The sequence below is a fragment of the Sminthopsis crassicaudata genome, chromosome 1 (genome assembly GCF_048593235.1).
Source record: "Sminthopsis crassicaudata isolate SCR6 chromosome 1, ASM4859323v1, whole genome shotgun sequence".
Lineage (NCBI taxonomy): Eukaryota > Metazoa > Chordata > Mammalia > Dasyuromorphia > Dasyuridae > Sminthopsis > Sminthopsis crassicaudata.
Window position 1 is genome coordinate 372367476 of NC_133617.1, and position 19757 is coordinate 372387232.

Sequence of the window (19757 nt, forward strand, 5' to 3'; positions counted from 1 at the left end):
ATAAGGCTGATTTTTTTAAAAACAAACTTCCTAAAAAGTGCCAGTGTCCTTCAGGATTTTAAAAGCCTATTCTTTGAGCTATGTCAAAATAAAAGGACCAGTTGCCTTTTAAGTTTTACATGAACAGTATAAATTCCCCAAAACACATTTAAGCAGGATCACAACTGCTCAGCAAAAGCATAATATTAAAGTAATTCCTACCATAAACACCAGGGTGTGAGTCCATTTTCACCAACTTCTAGTTTCTCACACATGACTAAGGCTTGGTTTTTTTCCTAAGGTGAGAAAAGCCTGAACTGAGTACTATACTGGGCAAGAAAAGGTGGAGAAGAGAAGGCAAAAGCTTCTCTAGAAAAATTTATTTGTCCTAGAGGATCAAGTTAATGGAACTCTTTTAAAATCATGACTAGAAGTTCCTTGAAGAAATGTCTGGTGACCTTCTACTATTTCTCAACCATCCCACTGGACTAAAAAGGTGACACTGGAAAGATTTAGAAGATATGATTTACTCTACCATGAGTGCTCTGCATGAGTATCCAGTGTTCTATTAGTTCTGAAAGAAAACTATTATATCTTCATATTCCTGAAATTCAGAACTCAGAAAACCCATTCTATGATCAAGTTTCCTGAAGTTTCTATGACACAAAGAGAATAATGGCCAAGCAAATTGCAGGCCCATGTGAAGTGAGGCCGTTTCCCAAAGCCTTCTCAAATACTGTTAGAGACCAGCCCTGGGAAAGACATTTGAGGTAAGGGAGTTTCCAGCCAGCCACTTTGAAATTATGTAAATGAATGTGAGGCTTGCAAAAAATCTAGCAACAGTAAAAAATTTCTAAATATAAAGACCAAAAATCTTATTTGAAATCCAACATGTAACGAATTCAAAGTGTATTTGGCAGTGCTTGCCCATGTTATATTGCACGACTTCATTGCAGCTTCACTGCAGCACATGCAGTGTACATGCACGAACACTGCCAGAAATACCTTGGCTCAGATTTGTGATAGGATTGCATAAATATTTCTCAAGATAAAAGGGATTGTAAGTGGGAAAAGTTTAAGAAGCTCTGGTTCAGAGTTCTTGCAGCCAATATTAAATGCCCAAATACAAGGAGAGAAACTACTTCTACACAATTTTCAAGTCATTAAAATCAAACATTAATACACTAATAATAATGATAATAGATAAGAAGAAGAGACAGTGATAGTAGTGTTGATTCTAGTATTACACATGGAAAAAGGAGAAAAGAAAGAAACTAGGGCTATCTTCTTCTTAACTTACCTGCAGATTGTTTGTAATCTCCCACTTCCCATTACTCAAGTGACTCAACACTAATCTTCAGGGAAGATTAAGAGAAAAATATTTAGAAGTTCAAACAATAAGTCTGAGGAGAGAACTAGTTTTGGAACAAATCATGAATTATCTATTAGAATTAATCACTACAAAATTCAAATAGCTTCCAATAAATATGAAGATTAATCTTCCCTTGATCTACTTCTCACTATTACCGATTAATTTACAGATGGCAAATGCAAAGAAAAATTTACTCAAAGTTAATTTGAAACTATGTCCAAAGGGTATAAAACTGTGCATACCTTTTGATCCAGCAATACCACTGTTAGGTCTCTATCCCAGATATAAAAGGGAAGGAGAGGAGAAAAAGGGATCTATTTGTACAAAAAATTTTCATAGCAGTTTTTCTTGTGATGGCTAAGAATTAGAAATTAAGAGGATGCCCATCAATTGGGTAATGGCTAATTGATACCCAATTGATGGCTAATGGCTAAACAAGCTGTAGTATATGATTATTATTGAATATTATTGTGCTATAAGAAATGACAAGCGAGATGATTTCAGAAAAACCTGGAAAGACTTACATGAACTGATGCAAAGTGAAGTAAGCAGAACCTGGAGAATGTTGTACACAATAATAATAATATTGTTCCAACAGGATGAATATAGAAAGGCTTGGAGAGACTTACATGAACTGATGCTAAGTGAAATGAGCAGAACCAGGAGATCATTATACACTTCAACAACAATACTGTATGAAGATATATTCTGATGGAAGTGGATATCTTCGGCAATGAGAAGATCTAATTCAGTTCCAATTGATCAATGACGGATAGAATCAGCTACACCCAGAGAAGGAACACTGGGACATGAGTGTGAACTGTTTGCAGTTTAGTTTTTCTTCCCAGGTTATTTTTACCTTCTGAATCCAATTCTTTTTGTGCAACAAGAGAACTGTATGGTTCTGCAAACATATATTGTATCTAGGATATACTATAACATGCTTAACATGTATAAGACTGCTTGCCATCTAGGGGAGGTGGTAGAGGAAGGGAAGAGAAAAGTTGGAACAGAAGTGAGTGCAAGGGATAATGTTGTAAAAAAATTACCCAAGCATATGTAAAAAAAAAAAAAAAAAAGAATAGCATAGGTAAACAAAAAAAAATTTTTAATGAATATATTCATTATGGCTTAATACAGTGATAATCAAAGAATCTGCTATTAAAAAAAAAAAAAAAAAAGATCCTTGGTGACCAATATCTGAAGAAAAATTTCCTTTACAACAAAGCAAGCTAGTTGCAGGTACATTAACTCCCCTATATGTCAGTCATTGTTGTCCCCATTCCATTTATAACATTCTTACAAATTAATCTACCTCTCTAATAGTGTTTCATCTAATGTCAGATTTTTGCAGAACCAGTTAACAACATCAGGGAGGGTAAGCTACCCAGTTTCTTTTATCCTGACAAAAAGAAAAATAATTCTACAATTGTTCCTAACAATACTTGCCTACATTTCTGAACTACAAGTTAAAATTTTTTTTAATGAACTACTAAATAGTAGAGTAAACATGGACACATCACTCAACCTCCCTGGGCCTCAGTTTCCTCATCAGTCAAATGGAGGAGTCTGTTTAGCCTAGCATTCATATTTACTTGTACTATAGAGGTTATGATTATAATCACCACTACTCAGGCGTAATATGAATAAAAGACAAGATTTTTTTTTCTATTTTCATGACACTGTTTTCTCTGGGCTCTTCTCTTGAACTTAACTAATCATTCCTTCTCAGCTAGAATCCTATCATACCTCCTATAAGAGGCTGAAACTCTTGGGTCAATGTACTGAGGTGGGACAATCAAGCACTTGAGGCTAATTACTGATTGGACAATACTCTATAAGAATATGCTTGGAAAATGGCCCTTCCCACTATCCTGTGTGGGCCCAATTGTTTGGTGAATACAGAGAATTGTGGGAGGAACTAGGAGGTGCTGGGAGACTAGCCAGGGTCACTTCGGTGAGAGAGATGAGGAGGTAAGGTCACAAAGATCCAATGTGTCCACTCTCTCTTCACTTCTACCGCTTAAGACCAAGAATAAAGACTTTTGCTTATCCTGACTCTGGCTGATTCTAAGGTACCCAGGGCTCTAATGTAGTCGCCACAATCTCCTAACTGAGGTATACCTTATTTCTTTCTTCTCTATACTTTTTTTACTTGATGATATCATATCTCATGGCTTTAAGTACTATCTTCTTGCAAATGATCCCCAAATTTATATATGAAGCCTTGGATAAATATATGAATTCAAAACACAAATCATGATACTATTCCCTGAACTGCTATTATAACTATCTAAGGAAGCATATTATTAAACAGCAAAAAACTAAGCTATATTAGGGAGATCTCTTTCTGAGATCCAGTACTGTATCACCAATTTCTTATTGAACATCTGAAACTGGATGTCCCATAAACATCTCAAATTCAACAACTATAATACAGAATTCATTCCCTTCCCAATCCCAGTCCCATCCCCATTCTACCCTTGCCTTATAGACTTCCCCATTACTACTAAGAGAGAGCCATACTTCTAGTGACTTAAGTTCACAAGTGCAGTGTCATCCTCAATTCCTCATCCCACATATTAAATAAGTTGTCCACAACATGTATTCCCTTTTCTTCATTCATATATGCCACCACCCTACTTCAGGTTCCATCAGCAATATCAATAGTCTACTAAGTGGTTCCCTTGCTTTAAGTCTCTCCCCATTTCAATCCATACTCCACACAGATGCCACAGTGAGTTTCCTAAAGGGGAGATCTGACCATATCACTCCCATACTCCACAAACTATCACCACTAAGATCAAACAGAAGGTACTTGATTTGGCAATGAAATCTCTTCATTGATGCTCTCCATTTTCTTCTTCCGTGCCTTTGGTCTGTGGTCCACCATGCCTAGAATGTATTTCCTTCTCATTTTCATCTCTTACAACATGTAGTTCTTTCTCAAGACTCAAGCACTGTCTTCAACACAAAGCCTTTCCTAATACTTCCAACTATTAGAGCTTTCCTCTTTATTCTGCAGATGTGTGTACGAACATGTGTGTCTCCTCCAAAAAATATAAGAACTCTGAGGGAAAAGACCATTTTTGCTTCTGTCTGTATTTCTGCCATCTAACACACTTGGTAAATTGTGGGACTTTAATAAATATTTGTTGAGTGATAGCCTTAAAATTATGTTACCTTTATGTTAAAATTATGTTACCTATTCATCACAGAAATCTAGAAACTGAAAGAGACATAGCTTACACTGTTAACAAGAGCAGATTTTTAAAAAAGAAACTAAACCTTCATGAAAATACTTCTATGGTAAAACAATGTACATTAAATGCTTCTTTGATCCAGCATAGAAAAATGAGGAGTTGAGAAAAAATGAATTTCACAAATCACTAAAGCTATACAAATATCCAATTTTTTTTTATTACCTTTAACATTTGTTAAAAATCTTTGTTTAAAAAAAAAATTCCATTTGAAGGCAAATTGAAAAGAGACTAACCATACTGCCTTGCAAAAGCAGAGTTTAGAAATAAAACATACCTCCCCATTCTTTGTAGAGATTCAGAATTATGGGTGTCAATAGACATATACTATCAACCTTTTTTGATTTCTTAATTTTGCTTAACTTTTCTTCCTCTTATTGGTTCTCTGGGAAAGTATGGGGAAGGGATAGACTAAGAAATGCAGATGGTGTAAAACAAAAGAAAACAATAAAAATCACTTTAAAAAATTTCTTTGGCTTCTTAAAAAAGTACAGATTGAGTCCAATTGAACCTTTGCCCGGTGATCCAGGGTCATTATTATAACTTTTCTTTTATGTTACCAAATATAAAGAGATGTCCTGAAGAACTGCTGCAATATGTTGGACAAATGAAATCTATACTAAATAGCCAAAAACTATTGAGCTTTAACTATTACTGTATGCTTTTCATTATTTTCATGCTTCTTTCACTAAAATCTTATTCTAATACTTTCTGGTGTGGAAGTGATCATTTCTTAAAATTATGTCAGAGAACTATGAGTACTGATAGAGTCTATTAAATTGAAAAGATTAAGAATTGTAGGTGCATCCCAGAGTACCACCTTAGTTCAGTGTATAAAAAGTTCATAAACAGAAAATTGATCATCAGGAACTTTTCTTTTCTTTTCTTTTTTGGTGGCTACTATAATTCATAAAGATTATTTGCTTAGACAATAAAGAACCACAATCTGCATTGCGTAGTGCTTGAACATAGTAGGCACTTAATAAATGCTTTTGCAAGCCTGCTTCTAAATTTCTACTTCAAATATGCCAGAGTAGAAAAACAAAAGCAAAATTATTTGAATTATGGATAACGGACAATAAATGAAGATCTTTCCTATGACTAAGGTATGTAGATTTTGTAACACTTATTTTTGTTGTAGTGTAATATAATGGAAAAAAAAAAAAACTGGAGCTGCTGAACTCTACCATATCAGACTACATATGGAATATTGTGTATGTACCTGGGTGTTATGTATTAAGATGGATTTTGATCAATTTGAAAACATCCAAAAGTTGACTAGATTATGAAAGGACTTTCAAGTACAAAAACAACATCATGTGAAAAAAATATTAAGTTTGTTTTGCCTGAGAGCTTACCAAAGTGTCTCACACATAGTATTTTAATGCTTTTTTGATTCCACGAAGCAGAACAAAGTAAAAATTATAGAGTGTCAGATTTCAACTTGATGGGAAAAAAAGAATCTTCTAGAAATCAAGGCATTCCAAAACATGAATAAGTTGCCTCTCACCAGCTATCTTCAATTACCAGTCCCTCATTTCTTAAAAGACTTAATACTGGAATAAGTTGTTATGGTCAAATATAATTGCAACCTGATGACCATCTAATGATGAAATTAATAAAAACATCTGTCATTATTATTAGATTAATAAAAATACGCCTTGCCAATCTAAGCATACTATTCATTTAGCTACAGTAGTCATGTTAATTCTCTCCATATTTTATAATCATAGAATTATTGAGAAGGAAGAACTTAACTTCTTTTAGGGTCAATATGACAGAAAAATCTGAATTTTACTATCTTTAAGGAGACTAGAAAGTAGTTTCTAATGTCAATTAATAACAGTTTGTATCTACATAACAATTTAAGATTTGCAAAACACTCTTCTTACATTGCCTAATTTAAGCCTAACAATCATGCTATCCAATGAGGATATATAGACAAAAAACAAAAGTCTCTCCCATCAAGGCACTTAGAGTAAATAATATGTAAATAATATGTACAAAGTAATTTCCAACAATTGGGCACTAGTGACTAGTGACTTGATACAAGTATAGTTGTACCAAAACTACACCTTGAAGAAGTTAGGGATTCAAAGAGGAAGAAATAAGAAGTTTTATTTTAAACATGAATTTCTCTAACCACTATACAAAACTGATTCCCAAATAAATTCAATACATATATACAAAGTATCTAAAACTTCCCATTATTTGCATTTATTTCAACACTTCAAACACCTATTATTTCATCATTAAAGACACTCCCTTCAATAACACAGACTGAAAAAATCTCTGTTCCTTAGTATATGTTCTTCATCCCTAGTTTGGCAGTGATGAACTACATTTAGCTGGGATCATCTGAATGCAAAAGCCCTGACTCAAGCTCATACTTCATGGAAGCCTCCCTCTTGGAAAGACCTGCCAACATTTGGATTCCTTTGGCACAAGGCTTTCATAAAAGTTATATAAATATTTGAGAGAAGCTAAAGATATACACCTTTGTGTTTTAGACTTTTAACATTTCTACACTGTTGTAAAATCTAATACCTTTAAAAATCTAGTATCATTTTAAAGTGATGATGCAACTATTCAGTAGTAGCAGTCTATAATTAACAACCAAAAAAATTTAAATTAATACTTGGCAGATTCCTTTTCTTGTCAAATAGTAAATTCTATATTTTCAGGATATAAAATAATTATTTCCCAGCAAATCCTATTTGGAATATAAAGCATCATCTCTTACTCCAGAAAAAGATGGGAAATGGAAAGAAAAGTATTATGGGCCAGAACTCTGTACTTGAAACCAGGATTCTCACAAGATGCTAACTCAGTGGAATTGATAAAACAATAGTTATCTAATTTAGCATGGTGACTAATAGTTCTCTAGTTTAGTACAGGTACTTAGTACTTAATATAGTTCTATATATATATTTCTATAAGATTGACACCTATTCTACAAGATTCACTCCTATTACAATGTAATTATAATAGAGCATATAAACTGGGACAAACTCAGCTAGATTCACTCATTTCATCTCACACCCCCTTGGCAGCAGGCCTGTCCTCCTTCATTTTTCCACTGAGACCAAGGCCTGAGTGAGACTCAGACAAACTCAGAAGGGCTTGGGTCAGACTCGGAGGGGGCTCAGAGACAAACTGGGAAAAGACAGAGAGTTGGAGACTGGAGCACAAGCCCTCGGACTGAGGCAGACTTCAAGAGAGAAACTGTTGTGGGGTCCTTCTGCTTCCCCCACAGAAACCAAAGACACATTTCAGAGGACCTCAAGAAAGCTAGCCCAGGCCCCAGGCAAGAAAACTAGACTTTGAAGGAAATAATAAAGAATTTGGACTTTAACACCTGGCTATTCTCGTAGTGATTACTCTGCTAAAACGAAGGCTGGTCCAGAGACCTCCAGAAAATCAACCAGAACACTTCAGAAAAGGAAAAGAAAATTAAAAAGAAAGGAAAGTAAGTCCCTAATCTGATCTTAGACAACTGTTGTTCGTTTCAACAAAAGGGAGAAAAATATTTTTTTCTTGTTGCTGAGGCTTTGTACACAAGCATGAAAGCTTCTATTTCAATATTAAATCTAGGCAGATATATAAACATATACATACATAAATACATACATATATGTATAAATATATAATATTATGAATCAGACTCAAAGAAGAAGAAAAGAAAAATGAAGACAGTCTTAAAGCTGAAAAGCAATTCACTTACATATGGTGGTCATTAGAGAAGAGGATACTGCCAAGTCCAATCCCTTTCTAAGATTTCCAGTGAAAAAGTATGACTTGACACTAATAAAAACCCTGAAATCCACAACTGACCAAAATCCAAACTCCTCTTGAATTGACATCAATTTACCACCCTTCCCATTCAAGGATTTCATTATACAAATGCCTATCTATAATCTCTCCCTACCAATATATTTAAGTTTCAGAAAGGAAAAAAAAAACAAAACATATATCCTACCCACAAAAAGATAAGGCTTTACTGTTATGGCATATTCCCTAATAAATGAAAGAAATACAATCAATATTAGTTAAATCCTAAAGCAAGTTTAGCAATACTGATATTGTAAGAGGAAAGGAAAGGTGCAGAATGCAGATGTTGTAGGGGATAGGAATGTAACATATATGCAGAACTGAATGGATATAAGAAAAATAGCCTTTAACTATCCTTTCTCCTCTAATCTTATGCTTTTCTTTTCTTTTTTAAAAAAATGTCTTGTTTATCCATATACTTTTTATCCTTTACAAAGCAATACTTACGATAAGTGACTGGAGATCTTTCTTCATAAGTAAAATGAAGCTGCATTTCTTCCTCGGGCATCTGAGAGATGAAAACTTTCAGCAAACAAGAAATAAGAAACAAAGCGTTGTGGGCCTGCCAAATAAAGAGGTGGCTACAAAGAAAAGGAGAAAAAAAAAAAAAAACATGAGCAAAAGACAACTTATGTCTATTCCCTGAATCCTTCTCATTCTATCAAGCATTGTACCTGTTCTATCAACATTTGGGATAGTCATCCCCTGTTAATTACATTTATTAATTATAAGGCCAAAGATATCTTTTATGCAGAATCATAATTCTGCAACTGACATGAAGTGATGCGAGTTTTCAAAAATGATTCAAAATGAATTCAGTCTTTGGTGAGGAAGCTTTGTTCTTTTGCTTTTGATTCTTTAATTGTTTTACAAGTATTCTCAGCAAAGGCAATGAATAGCTGAACACACATAATAAAAACTCAGGAGAGCATCCAAAAATGATCACATTAGAAAGATAGTTCATCAAAAGAAAATCCTAGACTGAGAATAGTAATACAGTTAATGAAGTCAAATTCAACCCAAAACAAAAAACTCGAAAGTTTGATTGAGTTTTTTGTTTTGTTTTTTTAAGTGTCAGCAGAATAGTCCCTAAACAATCAATGACAATAATTTATTAGAATCCAAGACCTAAAGATAGTAACTGAGATGCTGTGATCAAACAATTCATTGATCAGAAAAAGGAAGATTCTTGACATAAAAAACAACTAACAAAAAAAAAGGATGCAGAGGAGAGAACAGGAAAAAGTCAACAAAAGAATACATCCAACAGCATAGACAGTAAAAAGGAGCAATAATACACAGAAGCAGCAGCAATTATAGCAGCAAAGATTAAAAATTAAGAGACTGGCAAGCAGCAGAACTCTGTCATTAGAGAAAAACAGAGAATGGTTTAAAAAAAAAAAAAAAGTTCAGTCAGATAAGAAGGTGGAAAGTACACACATATATCCCTCTACACACAAACACACCACCTTCACTATAATATATAGTCAACTACGTCTCAATAACCATAAAGAATATAAAATGGTAAAACTGCAAAGAAAACATCTCTTTAGAGCTCTCTTTCCAGATCTCCTCTATCCACTTAATGAAATTCTACTTTCAGAACCTCCTCATAAAATCTCTACAAACATCTTTTCTGCTGACAACTACTTACAACTTCTCTTCCTTATTTGAATTTCTTAGCTCACTTTTTTTTCTATTCTTTTCTGCCCAGTACTGAAATCATTTGCATATGCTTTTCTCTCAATTACCATATGTTCAGTACATATAAATGTCAGCAATTTTGGAAGGCATCCCTATGCTAAGAATGGGCATAAGTCACTCAACCTTTAGCAGCCCTTTGGGATGAGAAGGATGATTTTTTAAAAGACGAGGTTTTCACTTCTGTAATCTTGTACAGCATCAATACATTCAAGTAGCAGCACACAAAGTACAGAAATCAAGACAGTATAGTTTTCAAAGAGATTATATATAATGATAAATGAAGCTATAATACAGCAGAAGATTCTTACATGTACAATATTAAATATATGAAAAAAGAGAACTAGATAGAAGTCATTCTAAGATATATTCCAAAAGTATTCAAATGAAATGTAAAAGGGAAAAAACAAAAAACAAAATAGGAAAACTGGAGAGGAGGGAGACACATACAAAATTATCTAAATCTTGAGAAAAGAAAAAAAAAGAATTTTGTCCACAACTCAAAACATAGGAAAATGATGTTAGCTACCATACATTCATATTTTACTAAGTTTCAGGATGCTTGGATGTTTTTTAATACACCAACTAAAAATCATTGGGCACCACCACATAGCAGGTCCCCAGACCAATCAGGACCTCTAGTCAGTGTTTTATAAGAAAGAATCTCTGTAAAGAAAATAAAGAAAACTTAAATGAATTGATGCTAAGCAAAATTAGCAGAATTAGCAAAAAAATTTATTTTAAAAACTAAGATAATATAAAGGAAAACAATAGACTTCTGAACCCTGATTAATAAAATGACTAATCTTGACTTCAGAAGACTGATGGTGAAATATGACCTGCCATCCTCAGCAAAGAGATAGGTATACTACAAGTGCAGAATAACGCAGATGTTTATTTGTTTTGCTTGACTGTATTTATTTGATATAAAGGAAAATGGAAGTGGAAAGGAAGAAAGAAGGGAGGAAAGATAGTCACTGTAAAGTGACAAAATATTTTTAAAATTTATTTATTTAACTTTTACAAAAATTTTATGCATAGGTAATGTTCCAGCATTGACAATTACAAAACCTTTTCTTTCAAATTTTCCCCTCCTTCCCCCCAACCCTTCCTCCAGATGGCAGGCTGACCAATACATGTTATATATATTAAAGTGTAAGTTAAATACAATACATGTATACATGTCCAAACAATTATTTTTCTGTACAAAAAGAATAGGACTTTGAAATAATATACAATTAGCCTGTGAAGGAAATAAAAAATGTAGGCAGACAAAAATATAGGGATAGTCAACTCCCAGAGTTCTTTCACTGGGTGTAGCTGGTTCAGTTCATTACTGCTCTATTGGAACTGATTTGGTTCATCTCATTGTTGAAAATGGCCACATCCATCAGAATTGATCATCATATAGTACTGTTGTTAAGTATACAACGATTTCCTGGTCCTACTCAGTTCACTCAGTATCAGTTCATGTAAGTCTCTCCAGGCCTTTCTGAAATGATCCTGTTGGTCATTTCTTACAGAACAATAATATTCCATAATATTCATATACCACAATTTATTCATCCATTTTCCAATTGATGGGCATCCACTCAGTTTCTAGTTTCTGGCCACTACAAAGAGGGTTGCCACGAACATTCTTGCACACACAGGTCCCTTTCCCTTCTTTAAGATCTCTTTGGGATATAAGACCAGTAGTAACACTGCTGGATCAAAGGGTATGCACAGTTTGATAACTCTTTGAGCATAGTTCCAAATTGCTCTCCAGAATGGCTGGATGTATTCACAATCCCACCAACAATGTATCAGTGTCCCAATTTTCTCACATCCCCTCCAACATTCTGCATTATCTTTCCCTGTCATTCTAGCCAATCTGACAGGTACGTAGTGGTATCTCAGAGTTGTCTTAACCTGCATTTCTGTGATTAATAATGACTTGGAGCATCTTTTCATATGACTAGAAATAGTTTCAATTTCTTCATTTGAGAACTGTCTGTTCATACCCTTTGACCATTTATCAATTGGAGAATGGCTTGAATTCTTATAAATTAGAGTCAATTCTCTACACATTTTGGAGATGAGGCCTTTATCAGAACCTTTGACTATAAAAATGTTTTCCCAGTTTATTACTTCCCTTCTAATCTTATCTGCATTAGTTTTGTTTGTACAAAAACTTTTAAATTTGATACAATCAAATTTTTCTGTTTTGTGATCAATAATAACCTTTAGTTCTTCTTTGGTCATAAATTCCTTCCTTTTCCACAGGTCTGAGAGGTAAACTATCCTATGCTCTTCTAATTTATTTATAATCTCATTCTTTATGTCTAGGTCATGAACCCATTTTGACCTGATCTTGGTGTATGGTGTTAATTGTGGGGCAATGTCTAGTTTCTGCCATACTAATTTGCAATTTTCCCACCAATTTTTATCAAACAGTGAGTTCTTATCCCAAAAGCTGGGGTCTTTGGGTTTGTCAAACACTAGATTACTAAAGTTATTAGCTGTTTTTTCCTTTGAACCTAACCTATTCCACTGATCAACTAGTCTATTTCTTAGCCAATACCAAATGGTTTTGGTAACCGATGCTTTATAATATAATTTTAGATCTGGTACAGCTAGGCTCACCTTCATTTGATTTTTTTTTCATTAATTTCCTTGAAATTCTTGCTCTTTTGTTTTTCCATATGAACTTTGTTGTTATTTTTTCTAGGTCATTAAAATAGTTTTTGGAGAATCTGATTGGTATAGGGCTAAATAGATTAGTTTAGATAGTATTGTCATATTTATTATATTTGCTCGTCCTATCCAAGAGCATTTAATATTTTTCCAATTGGTTAGATCTGACTTTATTTGTGTGGAAAGTGTTTTGTAGTTTTGCTCATATAATTTCTGATTTTCCCTTGGCAGATAGATTCCTAAATATTTTATGCTATCAGTAGTTACTTTAAATGGAATTTCTCTTTGTAGCTCTAACTATTGGATTTTGTTAGTGGTATATAAGAATGCTGATGATTTAAGTGGATTTATTTTGTATCCTGCAACTTTGCTAAAGGTGTGGATTATTTCTAATAGCTTTTTAGTAGAATCTCTAAGGTTCCCTAAGTATACCATCATATCATCTGCAAAGAGTGATAATTTTGTTTCCTCATTACCTATTATAATTCATTTAATTTCTTTTTCAACTCTTCTTGCCAAAGCTAGTATTTCTAATACAATATTGAATAGTAATGATGATAGTGGGCAACCTTGTTTCACTCCTGATCTTACTGGGAATGGTTCCAGTTTGTCCCCATTACTTATGATGCTTACTGATGGTTTTAAATAGATGCTACAGATTATTTTAAGGAAAAGTCCATTTATTCCTATACTCTCAAATGTTTTTAATAGGAATGGATGTTGGGTTTTATCTGCATCTATTGAGATGATCATATGGTTTTTGTTAATTTGGTTATTAATATGGTCAATTATACTGATAGTTTTCCTAATATTAACTCAGCCCTGTATTCCTGATATAAATCCTACTTGATCATGGTGTATTATCCTGGGGATGATTTTCTATAGTCTTTTTGCTAACATCTTAATTAAGATTTTAGCATCTATATTCATTAAGGAGATTGGTCTATAGTTTTCTTTCTCAGTTTTTGATCTACTTGGGTTAAGTATCAGTACCATATCTGTGTCATAAAAGGAATTTGGTAGGACTCCTTCATTCCCTATTTTTTCAAATAGTTTACATAACATTGGGGCTAATTGTTCTTTTAATGTTTGGTAGATGGGGGAGCTAGGTGGCGCAGTGGATAGAGCACCAGCCCTGAATTCAGGAGGCCCTGAGTTCAAATCTGATCTCAGACACTTAACACTTCCTAGCTGTGTGACCCTGGGCAAGTCACTTAACCCTAGCCTCAGAAAAAGGAAGAAAAAAAAAAAAAAGTTTGGCAAAATTCACATGTAAATCCAACTGATCTTGGGGATTTTTTCTTGGAGGGTTGATTAATAGCTTGTTCTATTTCTTTTTCTGAAATGGGACTATTTAAGCAATTGACTTTCTCCTCTGTTAATCTGGGAAGTCTATATTTTTGGAGGTAGTCATCCATTTCGCTTAGGTTATCAAATTTATTGGCATAAAACTGGGCAAAGTTAACTTCTTATTATTGCTCTAATTTCCTCTTCATTTATAAAGTTCCTCCTTTTCATTTTTAAGACTAACAATTTGATTTTCCTCTTTCCTTTTTCTAATCAGATTTAACAAAGGTTTTATCTATTTTATGGGTTTTTTTATAAAACCAACTCTTAGTTTTGTTTATTAATTCAATAGGTTTTTTTTTACTTTTAATATTATTAATTTTTCCTTTTAATTTTAGAATTTCAAATTTAGTATTTGATTGGGGATATTTTAATTTGGTCTTTTTTCTAGCTTTTTAAGTTGCAAGCCCAATTCATTGATCTTCTCTTTCTCTATTTTATTCAAGTAAGCCTGCTTTGGCTCCATCCCACAGATTTTGATGATGTCTCGTCATTGTCATTATCTTGAGTGAAATTATTAATTGTGCTTATAATTTGCTGTTTCACTCAATCATTCTTTAATATGAGATTATTCAGTTTCCAATTACTTTTTGTTCTATTTACCATTAACTTTTTGATGAATGTAGTTTTTATTGCATTCTGCTCTGAAAAGAAAGCATTTATTATTTCTGCCTTCCCGCATTTAATTTTGAGGTTTTTAATGTCCTAAAATATGGCCATTTTTTGTATGTGTTCCATGAACTGTTAAGAAGAAAATATACTCCTTTCTATCACCATTCAGTTTTTTTCAAAGATCTAGCATACCTAAATTTTCTAATATTCTATTTACCTCTTTAATTTCATTCTTATTTGTTCGGTGCTTTGATTTTTCTAATTCTGAGAGTGCAAGGTTGAGATCTCCCATTACTATAGTTTTGCTGTCTATTTCTTCTTGCAACTCTCTTAACTCCTTTAGATGCTATACCACTTTGTGCATATATGTTTAGTATTGATATTGCTTCATTATCTATGCTACCCTTTAGCAAGATATAGCTTCCTTCCTTATTTCTTTTAATTAGATCAATTTTTGCTTTTGCTTGATCTGAGATAAGGATGGCCACCCCTGCTTTTTTGACTTTACCTGAAGCATAACATATTCTGCTCCAGCCTTTCATTTTACTCTGTATGTATCTCCCTACTTTAAATGTGTTTCCTGTAAACAACATATTGTAGGGTTCTGACTTTTGATCCAGTCTGCTATCCGGTTCTGCTTTATGGGAGAGTTCATCCCATTCACATTTACGGTTAAAATTACTAATTCTGTATTTCCTGCCATCATATTATCCCCAGATTATGCTTTTCTTTTTCTTGCCCTCTCTTACCCTCTTCCGCATAATTAAACTTATGGGTCCCACTTGAGTCACGGAGGTCTCCCTCTTTAGGATCCCTCCTTCCTCCCTTTGAATTCCTTCCCCTTTCTCATACCCTTCCTTTTATTACTCTTTCCCTTTTCCTTTTTCATTTCTTAATGAGGTGAGAGAAGATTCTATGTGAAACAAATATGTCAATTATTTTCTCTTTCAGCCAACTCTGATGAGAGTAAGATTCACACAATGTTCCTCCCCCTCTCTAAATTCCCTCAGATATGATAGGTTTTTCTTTGCTTTTTCGTGGGATGTAGTTTTCCTCTTTTTATCTCCCCTTTTCCCTTTTTCTGACACTATCCCCTTTCCATTTCTACTTCCCTTTTTTTATGTTATATCAGTAAAATTAAATTATACATGTATGTGGACTTTAGGTATATCCACAACAGAAATACAGTTCTCAAGAGTTCGTTTTACCTTTTTCTGCTTCTCTTCAATCCTATGATTGGAGATCAAATTTTTTGTTTAGATCTGTTTTTTTCCTTAGAAACAAATGGAATTCATCTGTTTCATTAAATGCTTAACTTAGTTGGGTAGTTTATTCTTGGCTGCATTCCAACTTCTTTTGCCTTTTGGAATATCAGATTCCAGGTCCTTCGATCCTTTAATGTGGAGGCAGCCAGATCTTGAGTGACCCTAATTGTGGCACTTCGGTATTTGAATTGTTTTTTCCTGGCTGCTTGTAATATTTTGCCTTAGTCTGATAGTTCTGAAATTTGGCTACAATATTCCTTCGAGTTCTTATTTGAGGGTCTTTTTTCAGAAAGTGTTCAATGAATTCTTCCAATGCCTATTTTCCCTTCTGATTCTATTACATCTAGGCAGTTCTCTTTGATGATTTCCTGAAAAATAGTATCTAGGCTCTTTTTTTCATCATAATTTTCCAGAAGTCCAATAATCCTCAGATTATCTCTCCTAGATCTATTTTCCAGGTCTGTCGTTTTTTAAAGTAGATATTTAATATTTCTTTCTCTTTTTTCAATTTTTTGGTTTTCCTTGACTGATTCTTCGTATCTCAATGAATCATTTATTTCTATTTGTTCACTTCTGATTTTTAATGAGTTATTTTCTTCATTAGCTTTTTTTAACTTCTTTTTATACATATGCAATTGAGTTTTTAAATGAGTTGTTTTGCTCTATGGAATTTTTTTCCATTTCACTAATTTTTTTTTTTTTTTTTAGTGAGTTATTTTCTTTTTCTAATTCACAAATCCTACTTTCCTTGGAGTTCTTTACCTTTTCCAAGTCACAAATTCTGTTTCCCTGCACTTCCTGGGAGTTGTTTACCTTTTCCTATTCACTTTTCAGGTCTTGTTACTCTCTTGCATAGCTTTTCTTTCCTTTCCCCATTTTTCTTGTAGCTCTCTTTAAGATTTTTAATAGTCTCTTCTAGGAGAGCCTTTTGTGTTGGAGACCAACAATTGTCTGGAGACTGTCTGTTATTAGTATCCTCGGGGTTGAAAACCTGCTTTCTTTCTGTATAGAAGCTATCAATTGTCCGTTTGATTTTTTTTACTTATTTTTTAAAGCCTGTAGGGTCTGCCTTCAGGCCAGGAGGTTACCAGCTCCCTCTGCAGAACAGGGATAGGTAAATGAACAGCCTGCCAACCGGCTACAAAGAGTGGCCAGGTACAAGCGTGCTCTGGGAAATAGTTCCCCAATGGAAATGACTCAGGCCTGCACAGCTGAGCAGCATGGGGAGGAAGGGTGCCCTGTGAAGAACCCAACTCTGTGGATCAATGACTGCCCTGAGGCAAGAGGCTGAGCAGTGAAAGTGTTACTACCCCAACCCAAAGCCCACTGTGGGTATTAGCAGCTGCCCAGTGAATAGTCCCCCAAAGCACTGGAAGTAGCTCTGCCCAGGGAAGCACAGTTGTGCTGGGGAAGTTCTATTGCCCTAGGCTGAGCCCCCCACTATGCAGATTAGAGGCTGCCCCGGGCTGCACCCCTCTGCTGTGCAGATTTGCAACTGCCCTGGCCATGCTAGAGAATGCAGCTGCACAGTTGTTCTGGTCTGTGCTGAGTAACTTCCAGTTTTGGGTGGTTACAGCCAGATCCTGTTAAGTTCTGTTAAGTACCTCTGGCTCTAAACTCTCTGCTGGTCCACTGCTTTATACTCAAGGCAAAGCAGTCAGCCTATGGCAGAGTAGTTTCCACTACTCTTCTTGAAACAGAGGCTACCCCTGTCTCTGGTGCACTCAGTACACCAGTCTTTTCTATCTCCCTGCCTGCCCAAGTCTATTCCCACCCCTCAGGATAAACCTGCTCTGGCGGTCTTCCAGCTTAACTTCGGCTGGTAAATCTTTGTACCTTTAATCTTCGTGAATTTCACCAGTCAAGCGCTATTTTTGAGGCTGAATTCAAAGATTGGTCCCGAGTTATAAGAGAAGCTTAGAAAGTCACGTGTGCCTTCTCCACCATCTTCTCCCAAAATAATTTTTTTTTAAATCAATGAAACATTTAAACAGAAAGAAAAATGCCGCTGACCAAGCAGTCTATATTTTTAATTGGGAGGCTTTTATTTTTTGAAAATGAGGCAAAGCATTAGAATTCTAACTATAGCTGGTGAAAAAAATCAACAAATTGCAGTATCGTGCTAATGAATATTGTGTCTTTTTCAGAGGACTCATTTTGGACATGATCTATCCACACAAGAGTTTTATAATGCTGACAAAACTGGTCTACTTAGCAACATTTCCCAATTTCTACTCTTACACGTAACAGTAAATCAGATCCTCCTAAGTTTAAAAGAAATAATAGACTATTCGTATATGAACTAATGCTGCATATTTCTATGAAATTGAACTGTTAAGAAATTTTCAACATCCTGGAGTGCTAATATTAAATAATTATAGGTCTCATCCTGAAGAAAGATCAGTGTCCGGTAATATTTTTACCATTTTCTTTCCTGCCAATGTTACTTTATTGATCTAAATTCAAAACATTAAATGTTAACACAGAAGAGATTTCATGAAAAAACTGATCCATCATGGATGCTTTTTGCAAGTGTTTCATAGTTGCTATTAACACTGAAGATTTAATTTGTAATCTGAAATTCTGGCAAAAATTAAACGTTCAGAAAAGATTAGAAAAACCTTCACCTAGGTATCAAGTTGGCAGAAGCATTTTCTTCTCTGTGATTCTGTAAATGTTTAAGGTTTATAGTAAATGTTCCCCAAACTACTCAAGCACAAATTCTTGAAATGGTAAATAATATTCCCCACCTTCTCTAACAACTAATAGTTTAAGAGAAAGGAATGAATACAAACTGAAAGGGATCTCCAGTGCCTGATTTGTTAGTGAGTCAGAAATAATAGGTTATTCTTTTGAGTAACAACAATAAGTCAAAAATACTGATAATAATAGCAAAGAAAAAGGTTTTATGGGAAGGCAAGATGACCACTTGGGAGAAGCTGGATTGCCCTTTTTATTTCAATAATTACTTTTGCAGAAAAAATAGTTAGAAAGCATGTAGCTTGGTATGCTTCATTTCAGGGGGGGGTTTTGTTTGTTTGTTTGTTTGGGTTTTTTTGGGGTTTTTTTTTTTAAGGCAAATAATTTAAAAGAAGTGATTAGATGACATTAGGGACTTTTTGAATAAAGCTGGTATCCAGTACCTTCCTGGTATTAGAACCTAAAAACCTAGGTCATACATCACCTCATTTAGCACAACAATAATTACAAAATAGCTACAAACTGGTTTTACTAAGATAACCCTCTGTCATTAATAAGAAACACGAAAGCATATTTTTTAAGTGTTCTTCAAAAAGTGGTTAAAATCAGCTTCTAAGAAAAGGATTAAATTTCAGTTATACTAAATATTTACTTGTCTGGGTTGTTGCAGTTCTTTTTAGTACTAGACAACTAAGGATTTACTTTATCATGAATAAATTCTAATTATTTAGTATGAAAAGTTCCAAAGAGTTTTCTGCTATATCCATTAAGAAGTTCTGCCATAAGAACCAGAAGATCACTGTACACTTCAACAACAATACTGTATGGGGATGTATTCTGATGGAAGTGGAAATCTTCAACATAAAGAAGATCCAACTCACTTCCAGTTGATCAATGATGGACAGGGGTAGCTGCACCCAGAGAAGAAACACTGGGAGGGGAATGAAAATTGTTAGCACTAATATCTGTCTGCCCAGGTTGCATGTACCTTCGGATTCTAATGTTTATTGTGCA

The 19757-nt window shown here is 34.2% G+C and overlaps 1 protein-coding gene across 3 annotated transcripts in view; it reads right to left on the minus strand.

The window, feature by feature from the left end:
* DYM (dymeclin) overlaps positions 1 to 19757 on the minus strand; it is a 540520-nt gene that overhangs the window by 454373 nt on the left and 66390 nt on the right. For all 3 annotated transcript variants that reach the window (XM_074279349.1, XM_074279350.1, XM_074279351.1), the window contains one exon: positions 8890 to 9023. In XM_074279349.1, the coding sequence (XP_074135450.1) occupies positions 8890 to 9023 (134 nt within the window). The remainder of the gene's footprint in view (positions 1 to 8889; positions 9024 to 19757) is intronic.